This window comes from Neophocaena asiaeorientalis, unplaced genomic scaffold, assembly GCF_003031525.2.
Source record: "Neophocaena asiaeorientalis asiaeorientalis breed wild unplaced genomic scaffold, Neophocaena_asiaeorientalis_V1.1 scaffold258, whole genome shotgun sequence".
Lineage (NCBI taxonomy): Eukaryota > Metazoa > Chordata > Mammalia > Artiodactyla > Phocoenidae > Neophocaena > Neophocaena asiaeorientalis.
In genome coordinates, this window is record NW_020172591.1 from 2,561,369 (window position 1) to 2,575,682 (window position 14,314).

General features: G+C 37.0%; 1 protein-coding gene across 1 annotated transcript in view; it reads left to right on the forward strand.

Moving 5' to 3' along the window:
• Positions 1 to 14,314, forward strand: part of PARD3B (par-3 family cell polarity regulator beta) — a 1,021,377-nt gene that overhangs the window by 788,847 nt on the left and 218,216 nt on the right. The window contains exon 19 of the mRNA XM_024738381.1: positions 5,388 to 5,498. Within this exon, the coding sequence (XP_024594149.1) occupies positions 5,388 to 5,498 (111 nt within the window). The remainder of the gene's footprint in view (positions 1 to 5,387; positions 5,499 to 14,314) is intronic.

Consider the following 14,314-nt stretch of genomic DNA (forward strand, 5'->3'; position numbering starts at 1 on the left):
TCATTTCTCTTATACATGAGGCATCATATTAACTGATAAATTAATTACCCAGGAACTCCTCCACTTCCCCTTTATCAGTTCTATAAACAAATTAGTTTCCTCTCCTAGCTGTTTTATCCTTGTTCTCCCTTTTCCATCTGGATTTCCCGAAGACACACTAAAATAACTGTGCATAGAAGTGAACTTTTGATGCCTCTGCATTGACCCATCACATCCAAATCACTGTCTTCTCTTCTCAGCAGCCACGGATCACCCAAGCCGCCATCACCTTTCACCCACACTCCTGTAGCCCTCCCCAGCCAATTTCCTGCTTTTATGTGCTACATTTTTACTTCAGCAACCAGGATGGTCCTATGAAGTATACATCACATTGTATCACTTCTGCTTAAAATGACTTGGTTTCTCCACTACCAAGTCTTTAAATCTACCAGTTTCCTTACTAGCTTCTCTGTTCCTTGAATCACTAAGAAATGACCTATTGTTATTCTTAGACTAAACTCTAAGTATCTCTCAGATCTATACTCCATGGACCTTACCCTTCTTTCCATCTGAATCCTGTGCAAGGATCCCCTCTGCTCTCCTCGTTTCAGATACTGGCCTTCCTTCACTGCTTGGGATTCACCAGTCACCAGGCACTTCATGCCCTCTGCATGTCCTCTTTCCTTCACCCACAAGGCTTATCTTCCATCTGTGCTTGTCTGGAATCTCTCACCCTTATCCTCTCAGTTTAAATGTCATTTTCTTCATTAAAGACTCCCCAACCAATCAATTTCCTGTTATCATCTCTCCTGACTCCCTACATAGCACTTTTCACAACTTACAATTACATAGTCACACTTGATTGGTGACTATCTCTGTTAGAATGTAACTTTTATGAAGATAGGTTCTGGTTTTGTATCCCAATACAATACCAACCTACATCCAGTGCTTATGGCAATGTCTGACACAGAATACATGCCTAATAAATATTCTTTAAAACAAATGCATGAATGAAAGAAGAAAGAAGAAAGCAAGCAAGCAAGCTAGTCTTCCATGAAGCTGTTTCATATAACGTCTCTGTAAAAAGGAACAGGGAGGAGATAAGGGGATATATGTATACGTATAGCTGATTCACTTTGTTATACAGCAGCAGCTAACACACCATAAAACAATTATAGTCCTATAAAGATGTTAAAAAATAAATAAATAAATAAAAATAAAGTGTTTTGGTAAAAAAAAAAAGAACAGGAACAGGTGTTTTAAGCAAACTTATAATTCATGAAAATCTAAATTTACATAAAGTGTATGTTGAAAGGTGATTTTTCTACTTTACAGAAAGATCCATCATAAGATTCTTTAAACAGGCTTTCCAGGTACATGGAAAGTACGACTTCATTGATTAAAACCATATGTTTGCACAGAATTCTTCAGGAAAATATCTTTTATATAAAGCAAGGTTGACCTATAAGCAATTTCCTTAAGGCATCTAGCCCAGAATGGCCAACTCTCAAATTTCCTAGGTAATAGATAATGTGAGGCCTGGAATGCAGTGGATATTTGAAACCCTAGAATGCAAAGCAGTAATTTCAGCCATTTAAGTCTGCATGACTTTTCTCACAAAAATAGCTAGTGGGGAGAGGAATCAATGTATTTGAATCTCCCCAGCTCCTCTCTCTGTATGTCAGTGAAGGTAAGAATGGCTGTGAAATGACCCCCAAAGAGGCTGCCATGAAAGAAGAACACAGGCTTGTAAAATTCACTAGACTGATGCTTTCCTCCCAACTCCCCCCACCACCACTACCACCACTGATAATTAAGTTGTCTCATTGCAAAACTGGAAAAAGAATTCAGTGTTTTAATAAATAAAAGGCAATTAACTTCTCTGAGGTTCAATTTCCTCATCTTAACAATGTGGGAGCCCTTTTGAAGATTATTGTCTTATAATTCTATTCTTGAACCTACCCAAACTTTACAAAATAAGGTAATTGGTGGTTGCTCTCTGTCTAATGAAATAAATTTCACAGCTATTTCTGCCCTTCTTACTGGAAACTTTAATAAATGATCATTAACTTTAAATCAAAACATAATATTTATAGAACTGGTTGAATGGACTATTATTGATGGTTCCTGCTTAGAAGAAAATGCTTGGCAAAATTTACTTACAACTAACCTTTTCTTTATCAGACATATCCCACTCTAATGGAAGAATAGTAAGCTATTCTCAAACTGCAGTACAAGTGAAATATTTTAGCTGCAGGAAGGAAAAAACAATACGTTGGTTGTGGTCATAAAGATCAAGGTCGACTAGGGTATAGGTTAGTTTTACCCTTCAAAAATCAGACTGCTTTCATTCAGAAAATCTAAAACCTCCAAATTTACAAGAAAATATTTGAGACATGGAGAAAAAACAAGCCTAAAATCTGTAGAGATCATGGCAACAATTTTGCCTTCATCTGCTTCCTGAGGCATTATTTTACCCTCACTCCCCACAATTCTGATTTTTCTTTGTTTCAGTATTATTATATTTAGTGACATTTTGAGGGAAAATTATTTTTCTAAGTGGTGTACTAAAGTATTCTCGCATAAAGGAATTTATAGTAATAATGTTGATCCCTAAGACTCTTCTGCGTGGGTCTGAAAAGCTAAAGAATGTATTCATGGAAACACATTATTTAGATATCTCCTGCTTTGTAGGTTAAAGCGAGATCTTGAATATATTAACAAATCTGAATTATTTGAAAGTTAGTGTTCTCATATTTTGTCTGTATTTTTCTCTCTTTCCTATTTACTTCTATAAATGGGATCAGTTCATTTCTTCAGTGAGAAAAAGGAATAGATTCAGAAAAGGAGGCAGGAAAAAGGAAGAAAACAAACAAACAAAAAGAAAGGCTGGGGATGATGGAGTTAAAGCTGATGGTTGATCAACTGAGATCGCCAAACTAGACTGGATACAGCAAAAGGACTGAAGTAGGTGCAGAGGCAGGTGGAGAGATGGCAATGGGGAGAGAGGAAGTTCATGAAAGAGACTTTGCTAATTGAAATTATAATGGAAAAATATGCAGAAGAGTCAAGGCTGGGAGAGGCTTCTGAGGAAAGCAAGATGCACTCTGTACTAGGCTAACACCAAGACTATGGGTGTTGCAGCGCCATCTTCCATGTGTGATACTCAGAGCTGCCACTTGGCCAATAATCTCCACTTTGGGTTGAAATGCAATCCAGAGAGAGACAAATATGTACCCATTTTTATGAAATTCTGATGAAGACAGGAATTTCTTACAAGTTTATAATTCAGGTCCTCGTGTGAGGAGATTCTGAGTCACTGTGTGTTGGGAGGCTAGGGGAGAGGGATGGGAGCAGGGGAAGGGGGCAGTCAACAGCACATGTGTAATTTGAAAAATGTCCTCAGGTTGGATAGATGGAAGGATGGATGGATACATAGATACATACAAAGAATCATAGATAGAATGAATAAGCTAAAGGTATAAACACACACACACGCTTAGTTAAATTTGTAGCTATCTAATAAGAAACAAGGGACACATGGGGTTTCCTTAGATTTAAGAAGAGTCTTTACCTTAACTGAAGGCTGTGCATGACTGAGTGACTTTTATCCCTGGTTATCAACAGAGCAGCAGTCATTTTATTTTTTCATGTATGTTAATACCAAGACTATGGGAGATTGCTTCCAAAGAAAATATCTATCGGTAAAAATGCCTATCATTTAAGAATATGTTCTACCAATAATTAATTGCTACTTTTTTTTTTTCATTTCTAATGTGCAGTTTCATTTTCCCAAAAGTGCTAAGGAAACACAATGTTCTTTTAAAGTGTCATAATTGCAGGGAACCCTAGTGTACTATTGTTTGGAATGCAAATTGGTGCAGCCACTATGGAAAACAATGTGGAGGTTCCTCAAAAAATGAAAACTAGAACTATCATATAATCCAGCAATCCCACTTTTAGGTGTATATCCCAAGGAGTTGAAATTAGGATCTCGCAGAGATATCTGTACTTCTAAGTTCATTGCAACGTTATTCATGATAGCCAAGATATGGAAACAATCTAAGTGTCCATCAAGATGAATGGATAAAGAAGATGTGGTATATGTATATAATGGAATATTATTCAGCCATGACAAAGGAGGAAATTGTGCCATTTGTGACAACTTGGATGAATCTTGAAGGCATTATGCTAAGTGAAATAAGTCAGACAGAGAAACAGATAACTGTACGATGTCACTTATATGTGGAATCTAAAAAAGACAAACTCAGAAATAAGTAAAGTGGTGGTTATCAGGGGTTGGGAGGTAGGAAATGGGAAATGTTGGTCAAAGGGTACAGACTTCCAGGTATAATATTAATAAGTTTGGGAACCTAATGTACAGCGTGACGGTTATAGCTAATAACACTGTATCATGCACTTGAATCTTGCTTAGAGTTGATCTTAAATGTTCTCACCACAAAAAAGAAATGGTAACTTCATGACAGGATGGAGGTGGCAGCTAATACTATGGTGGTGATTCTTTTCTAATTTATAAATGTATCAAATCAATACATTCTACACCTTAAATTTACACAGTGTTCGTGTGCCAATTATATCTCATTAAAGCTGGAGGAAAAAAATAAAATCACCACTGTGCCCAGTTAACCACACTTATGCCAAGCACCGAGGAGGGCTCTTAGCACGCTGACCTCGGGCTGATTTGGGAAGCCTGCAGCTACGTGGGAGAGTGAATGTGGCCTGAAGGAAAATGTGCAGTGTAGGAGGTGACCCACGTTCTAATCCCAGTCCTGCTCTGAACTTGCTGGGTGGTCTTGGTCAAGACCCAGGGGCTCTCAGAGCTTTTGATTCTTCATTTTAAGATATGAATATTGAACTAGGTGTTCAGTAAAGTCCCTTGCAGCACTCTCACTATGCAATCCCATGAGTTTAATCTTCAATGTCAATGCCACCTGGAGCTCTGGAGGCCTATTTAGGAGGTCGGTCATTGTTTAGCTATATGGGAACAGCAACCTTTCAGTTCTTTAATCTCTACTGAATTAATGGTTTGAAATTTTTGGTCTTTAATCACATGATTTTGTGCAGACTGCACAGTCAATAGAAGGAAGGAAAGAAGGAAGAGAGGAAAAGGAAGGGACTTCAGTAACTGTATTATTTTTCTGATCTCAGCATCTTATTTTAATTCCATTTTATGTGAAATGATCTTGTATTGTTTAGAATAAAGAATTACATTTTATGTGACATGATCTTGTACTGCTTAAAATAAAGAATTTTAATTCCATTTTACGTGAAAGGATCTTGTATTGCTTAGAATAAAGAATTTAATGAATTCATCTCATAAATATCTTCAACTAACCACGAAAAGAGCGTAATTGTCATTAACAATCATCTTCTCCATGTTTCACTAGATTTGGAAAGAAGAAAGATGATAAGGGTGGAAAGGCTGAGCAGAAAGGTCCTCTGAAGCATGGTGGCCTGAGAGAAGAGGAGCTGGAAAAAATGAAAGAAGAACGTGAGAGGTGAGTAGAAATGCTGGGCCTCTTATTTTATTTTCATGCGTGGTCTGTGTTAACTTGACTATATCATCAGTCAACTGGAGAAATCTTATTTTAAGAAGCATAAAGGTTGACTGATACAAAAGGAGAGATACCTGATATAAATGGAATCTGCTTTTTAGGGAATTTTTATTATATTTTGAGAAGAAATTAACTTCATGTTTTTATTATATCGGTACTTATAATTCCATGATGTGCTACCCCCAGTTTTGACTATATCAATGCATATGTTCCCTATGGTTTAAATAAGGAGTTTTTTGTTTTCTGGGTTTTTTTTTAAATAAAAAGGTCATCTGGATATTGATGTTTAGAGCTATCAAATTTCCATAGTCTGTTCCTAATTTTTGTCAAGCTGTTGTATACCTTCTTAATTTTATTCTGCTAAGCCCATTTGGGTACTGTAATTTGAGAAGTACATGCCCTTCATTTTTAAAAAGCCAGTGCCTTTTATTAGGCCATCAGCAAGTTACAAAGTGTGTTGCCCATCTGTTAAAGGGCCGGTTTCATTTACTGAAATAATGACAGTTTGCAAGGGCTGAATTCTTCTATTTGAGGAGCTTAATGTTCCATTAGGACAAGAGGTCCTTCACATATCTTTGACGTTAACTCTGGCATTTATCCCAAGTAGATGTATAAATGTCTGATTTTGAAACATGTAAGTGAATATTCATATTTCTCCTGACAGTTCTTTGCCTTCACAACCAAATGAAGCCTGGAGAAAGACTGAGATTATTACATAATTTTAAGTATTTGATGCTGACTTGATCATGTATGAAGTCAGATTTGTGCAAATTTTTCCATATTAGTGATAATAGTTCTTGTCGTTTTTAAAAAGTCAGTTCTTGAACTTATTTTAATATTCTAGCATGTGTACTAGGAAAATCATACTTCTTATTCATTGCGTTTTCTGGCACAGAGCAGGCTAAGAGTATCTAACTGTTAAGCTTTGACCCCTATCTTGTGGTCTATTCCCATTGAGAAGGCTGACTTTATCAATAGCAAGAAAAAAAACCCTATTTAGTCCTTTCTTGTTTTTGAGAGGTTGATAAGCTCAGTTCCAGGGTCAGTGGAGCAGAAAAAAAAAGAAATCAAGTGCTTTCCATTGTTGATGACTATTCACCTGTCAGAGTTGCCCCAAAGAGAAGAAAGATGAATTCTCCATCATAGCCCAAGATTCAGTAATCCTGTAATGTAAAATGTAATTCAGGCTAAGATTTTAACGCATCTATTGGCAAAGACATCTGTGCGGTGAGACCATGCCATAGGTCTTTACTGCTCCCCTAACTTCACTTTCTGAGGTACCACATTCTTGCCTCATCTTCAGGAAACTGAGCTATTTGCTAGAAAGCAGACTTCACATTTTTTGCAGCTCAACACTTGCTTGGGGTTGGGGGGTTTCCTGTTAGTAGCTAGGGAACTCTGTGCCAGCTAGAAAATTGATAACTCATAAAATAAGGTGGGTTGTCTTTAAGCAAGAGTTCATTTCCTTTCTGGTTTTGCCTTTAGGAAGCAGGTGCCTGAGGAGTTTTGTTCTTAAAAGCGGAACTGTAAACTCACCTCACCTGGTTATATGGGCTTCAGGACCAATTTTCTTAAAATATGTTTGGTCAAAATATTGAAAGAACTATACTATTAGCCTCCACTTAGGCCACTTCCTGCACGTGAACACATAAAACACATCTGATATGGGTTTCCTAGAGACAACATTGTCTCAATCATGTACAAGGGGAAAGAGTGGGAGAAGTTGATGTTATGGTTGGGTGGTATAGAATTAATGGCCAAGGATATTTCAACAGCTCAGGGACTGAAGACCATAGAGGGTGGAGTGAAGGCTGAACATTTGACATGGCTCCCAACCCTGCAGTCCCATTTCTTGGCTCTCTGTCATCCATTGGAAACAATTCACAACTCTTAAAGAACTCAGCAAATGTATCACTCTTCGTGGCCTGGCCACAGGAAGAAAAAAAATAGAATAAAATAGGAAATAGTGTATACAAGTTCACAAAGTTGTCTTTTGTTCTAATACATTTAGAATTTGTTACCTAAAGATGATTCAAGCCATCCGGTTGCTTACTTGCTTCATCCTAGTTGTCATAGATATAATAGTTTTTCATGAACATATTCCTTTTTCAAAGAGTTTAAAGCGCTTATATATAATATATACTGTATATCACTGAAGGCAGCCTGCACCAGTTTATGAAAGGTGATTATTAAGCTTTCAAGAATTCTGTGAGCTGGTTGCTAGACCGTTGGTAGCTTGAAATTGGTCATGGTGGGAGAATTTACACCACAGAAACTGGCAGATGATGGTAAATTGGGTTTGTTTTTTTCAAAGAGCCAGTTCACTGACACACCGCTGAGGGTCTGTACCAATTCTATTTAGTGTATAACCAGGAAGAAGTTATCAAAAATAGAGGCAAAAAAAAATACTCATCCAAATCAAAACCCATGACTTCTTATAGATAGCTATGTTTCTCAATATGGCCCATGGGCCACCTGCATCAGAATGAATGACTTGGGGAGCTTGTTAAAAAGTGAAAATTCCTGGGTCCCACACCGGACTTGCAGAATCAGAATCTTGGAAGTTAAGAGTTCAGGAATCTGTGCTTAATAGTTACACCCAAAGTGACTCTTCAGCAGTCTGAGAATCACTGAGTTTGAGGGACAAGATTTAGCTGGAACATTAGATTAAACTCTTCTCATTCTATGAAAAATGATGTACAGATTTTTTTCCCAGGAGGATTGAATAACCCAGTACAAAAACATCGCCATCTTTCTTATATGCCCTCTCTGAAGCATCCTACCTTACTTGCACACTTTTTACAAACAAAAGAGGAACGTTTGCCAATGCTCACTCACCTAAGGGAATATGGATCTTTCCCCACCCCATCCCCTCATGTGCACAAAACTTACAAAGATGATAAGTTTATTAAGAAATTTTTGGAAACATAAAAAGTGTAAAGAAGATTATTAAAATCATGCATAATTCTACCATAATTTCATAACCACTATTAATATTTTTATGATATTTTTACTATATTTTTTTTGTTTGAAAACTTGGTATTCATACTGTATATACTTACTGTTTTCACAGAATTCCCATTATATTGTGAGCATTTCCCCATGTCATTTATGTTTTGAAATTATGTCATTTTGGTGACTAATATTCTGTGAGATCAATATATCATAATTCATTTATCTTCTGTTGTCTTCAAATGTATAGTCTATTTCCATTTTTCACTGTTCCAGATAATACCTTGATGAGCATCCAAATACAGAAGTCCTTATAATTACCTCTTAAATCGTATAATTTGAATGTCAATTCCTTGTAACTGTTTTACTCGAGGGTTAATCTAACCTCAACTCTAAATTTTAGGGTTATATCATTCCTCTCATTATTTTTCTTATGATTTCCATATCTTGTTTTAATTTGCCTATGTATCTAACTCCAGATAGGGAATTGTTTTGGTGATGTAAATGAATATTTTATTCATAGCTATAGTTATGGAAAGGCCAAAAAAGCCACAACTGGTGGATTGAGTTATTAGATTAGATTGGAGGAATGCAGAGTCTAGAACAGAGATGCTTCGTTCTTCGTGGGGTGGGGGGAGGCATGGAGGATGGAAATTTGCTCCCCAAGGAACATTTAGCTATATCTGGAGACATTTTTGTTTGTCAGAGCTTTGGAGGGGGTGTGGGGAGTGAGTTGCCACCACTGTGTACTGGGTAGAGGCCAGGGATATGGCTACACATCCTACAATGCATAAGATAGTCCCCGTCCTCAAACAATGAGTTATCCAACTCAAACTGTCAATGATGTGGAGACTGAAAATCCCTGTTCTAATCTGTGGACTTCGCAAAGGGTAGGGGTACTACCTCCTGGACATTAGAATTGTATTTTCTCATGATATCCTGTGGCCATTGCAGAGAGATAGACACCAGATCTTGTAACCCTAGAAGGATTATTAGCTAATTGAGAAACTGTACGCAAAGATTGCTAATGAATATTCCATCAATATAGGCTCGCAAGAAAAAGTTTTCCTCAAAAATTTATTTTTAACGCTGGCCTGCTGAGCATTGGGATCAGTGATGGTGCCCATTGATCAGATTTTGAATTCCAAGAAGCTGCAGGGGTTGACCGTGTGTCTGATGACAGAATCATCTGGAACAATGGACTGAATCAAACATAAAGGAGCTTAATAGGAAGAAATGTAAAGTCTTGCTTTTAGGTCCCAAAAGGAACTGTACAAGCACAGGATGTGGAAGGTTTGACTTAATACCAAATATATGAAAAATTTGCCTGATGGTTTTAGTTGAGGGTAAGCTTAGCGTGAGTCAACATGGGGATGTGCCTGCCAGAAACTTAATCCAGTCCTAGGCTACAGAAGTTCATGTACAAAAGTGAAGGAAGAAACAATAATTTCTATTTTATACTGCTCAGATCACACCTGAAACACCCTAAGCCTGTCTCACACACAGAAAATGGCAGCACTAAATCCATGTCTCCTGAAAAATATGGAAGGACCTGGGAATGCATAGCCTGCAGAGTTAAGACTTAGTTGATGTCACATGATTAAAGAACATTACGTAGAAGAGGAATTAGACGTATTTTATAGCATCCATTCGCTTTCCATTTTCTCTCTCTCTACTTATTCATCCATTCATTTATTTTCTTGAAGATTCTAAAAAGGAATTATTTTAAGAGAGGCAGCCTTGGGCTTCCCTCGTGGCACGGTGGTTGAGACTCCGCCTGCCGATGCAGGGGACACGGGTTCGTGCCCCGGTCCGGGAAGATCCCACATGCCGTGGAGCGCCTGGGCCCGTGAGCCATGGCCGCTGAGCCTGCGCATACGGAGCCTGTGCTCCGCAACGGGAGAGGCCACAACAGTGAGAGGTCCGCATACCGCAAAAAAAAAAAAAAGAGAGAGGTAGCCTTCAGCTTGATTGAGGGGAAAGCATCCTGACAAATTAGAGTGTCTCATGCAGTGGTGAGTGTATTGACACTGGAAATGTCTAATAAGAAGCTGATGATTACCCTGAGAAAGGATGAGTGCAACAGGAAAGGATTGGACTAGCATCAGTTTCATAAACTTCAGTCACTGATATATTATCTTCATTGGTTTATTTATATCTATATATCTTCAATTAAATAAAAAGTTATATAATGCAAAACCATGTAAATTAATATAATTAAATTCATCGAGCCACATACCGTCGGAAATCATCTTGTGTGCCATTAATGCTGCATGTGTCCTTAGATGATCGCTGTGGTCTCTCCCAGATCTTAGGGTCTGAGAAATATATAAATATCTGAGTATAGAGGCATTTACTTTAAACTCGTTAGAGTGGCCTTTCTTGAACTGGCTATGGCACTGATTCATGGTAGCATATGCAGTATTATTTGAATGTATAAGCCCAAGTTTCTTGCTCATAATTGCGTGTTAGGATTTTCTTAGTCTCATATTTGATTTCCTGAGCTGATCATGTGTCCCCTCCTAAAACGAGTCAAACAGTCCATGGCAGTGAAGCTCTGTTTTAAATAAACTCATTGTTTTGTTCACACTCCAGTGAAACTGGCCATAATAAAACATTAGTTCCAAACGCTTATATCCATTGCTAGAAGGATGAATCCAATATTATGTTCAAAGATTATTTCTCCTAGAATTCTTTGTCAAGCTAAATTAAATTAGCATTTTCCAAATATTCAGATTATGTAAATTAGTATGGTGAGCCAAAAGCAAGGTATGGTCTTAACAAGTCAGTAAACCATGTACTTTTACTGCTGTGGTTTAGTATTAAGACTTTAAAATTGTAACCTTCTGCAAAGTGTGCAACTAACCAGATCCTAGGACCTATAAAGTACCTAACAATATGCATGTTGTACTTGTATTGTTAATACCTTCTCAAAAGTCAGGTGGAGATTGGTTACAGATAAATACGTTCCCCTCGTTTATTTAAGATTATTGCACTGAGGGAGAAAATCTCCATTGACCAAAGGCTGTCTTCCATTAAAGCCCCGTATTACTGATTCTGAATTAAATTTTAAAAAATGAAACTTCTTACTAAAATTGGGGGGGCGGAGTTTAATAACATATGAGTTTACACTCTAAGATCTTCTATTACTCTTATACCATATCAGCGTTTATTTTGCAAGGGAGCTCATTTACCGTGTTAATGAAACATTGTTTTTGTAGATCTTATTAGAATCTTAGAATCAATGAGGAGTTGAGGGGGGAAAGTGGTAACCTCTCTGGCTTCAGCATTGAGAAGTATGAAAACATACGGCTCTCGTTTTCAACAACTGGCCTGAACGGAATGCCTAAGTGAGAGTGAAGCTGAGATTTAGGCAAGTTAATCGGTTTCAGTGTCTGCACTCAAGCTTCTTAGTTTTCTTTCCTTTAGGAAGCCTTCCAAGAACTGCGGAGGCTTCTCCCTTGCCTTATCAGCTGAGCTGCTTGTGGCCTGTTCCCTTAGTTTAAATCAATACATGTGTTTTTGATATTTGGCAAACCAAGATTTAATTATGCAGCTGCAAGTTCCCCACATAAACGAAATGCATCTCAGAGATATAAAAACATTCAGAAACCATTTAGAGTTTGAGAATACAAGTGGGTGAAAATCTATTCCCAACCTCTCAGCATTTTATTTAATTATGGGAGATTTTTATGTTACTGGAAATTGAAATGAGAACCAGGATAAGGCTAGAGTATATCCAACATTTGTGCATACTGAAAAATGAAGATGCTTATTGTATTCTAAGAAAGAAAAGGAAAGTATATTCTGAATTAGTATTTTATGCTGTAACCTACATAAGTATCACACCCCTAAATACATAGAGCAACAAATGAATTGATAGGATTTTGTCATTATTATATCCTAAAAAGAGTGCATATTTTATTAAAGGAACCAGAAGGTTGATTTCTTTAATTTGCCAAAAGAATCTCTATAATTAATTATTTATTGAACTTAAACTTTGGCACTATTTAAACTGTTGAAAACACCCATGTTTTGGCATGATTACATACAAATGATTAATTCAGCATGGTTTGACTCCTCTCTCAATATCCCTGTCTTTTGCAGTAGAATTTGCTAGGTTCTGTGGTATGGGCAAAATAAAATGTTGGAATGATTCCCAGTTTTAATAGTCCCAATTTATTATTACCACTGAACCCTGATCAGATCATGGACTGGATTAGATCCCAGTTTTTCAAAATGCCCCAATTTATGGCTCCCTTAGAATCCTGATAAAAATGAATAAGGCTTTGGTTGGCTAAAAGAGATCCAGTTAATTACTTTTAGATTCTTATTAGATCATCACTGCATGGAAGTTATGAAAAATATTACTAGACGGCATTTCTCAGGACTAGGTCATGTTCTCATTTTATGCTTACAGAAAGAAGCCACCAGATTTCTGTCTTTGATAGTGCTAACCATCTCAGTAAATGAAAAGAGATTTGCCGTATCCCAGTAATTACTATTGATGCTTGTATTAGGGTAAGGGTAGCCTTTTCCCCTAGAATAAGAATTAAAAACAGAGAGAGAGAGAGAGAAAGAGAAAGGGTCAGTACGAGCTAGCACAAACACAGGGCATGGTGGCCACACACCCACCACCCCTCTTCCAAGGTGTATCTCTTATTTAGAGAAATGAGGGCGTGAAATACAGGGGGATGCAGGTGGTTTTAATAGCTGTACATTTTTTTGATCTTCATAACACCTATCTTCCCAGAAATGCTTGTGGTCACCAGCAAAATATGGCACATGTCTATATTCCTAGAGACAAGAGATGGGAACACCTACATCCTCATGCCATGCCAGCATTTTTTACGAGCCAAAATCCTTTTATGCGACTTGAGTCAATGTTAGAAGTGCTGTATTAGCAACTACTTGTCAGCCGAGCTGGATTAATACATAAAATGAATCATTTGATTGGCATGCTTTCCAGCAGTCGTTTAGACAAACTTATAAGATCAAAGTACACCAGCTCTTTAAAAAAGCGTTTTAAAAGAATACTCTTATATTCAAATACCCTAGAGTGACATATTATATTATTGTACTCAATTGTAGTGCTACAATTACATTCTGAAATACATTCTAAAAAGGAATTTACTAAACTACCTACAGTGATCCCACAGAAATGTTCAGAATATCTAACCTGAAAAAAACTTGGAAAGAAGTTCTAAATTCTGTTGGTCTGCATATTTGGTTTTAATATACACACAAAAAAATATATTCAATATAATCACCAAACTTTGGTAATACCCTGGATTTTTTGCCGGTCAGATAACAGATATATTTGGTTCAATGAGGTTACGGATGGCAGAGGCACAATTTGAGAACATTTTCTGTGAAAGTTTTGGGTGGCTGTAACTAGGTAGAAGGACTTTGGTGACTAGAACTTAGAAATGAGAGTTCAGTACCCATTTTATCAATTGTTTTCATACCTTTGGATAAACAACTTTTGAGGATGTATCCCTCTTTTTATTACCATGAAATGAAATGGCAATAATAATTCTTTAAGGCCTAACATTTTATTTGGATAAAATGCTTTATAACTAAGTTCCTTCAAAGACGAAAATTTCAGTAAATAAAAGTTAAGAGAACCAGAATATTTACTGTGGACTAGTTTGGAGCCAGGCAGTGTACAAATAAACTTAATTTGCTAAAAGTGCTCTAAAAATGTGGACAAATCAAACTTCTACAAATCAAATAATATTTTCTAGAATTTCTAAAGTATCTCATCTTCATTTCTCATTTGGACATATGCTACGCTGTATCCTGCT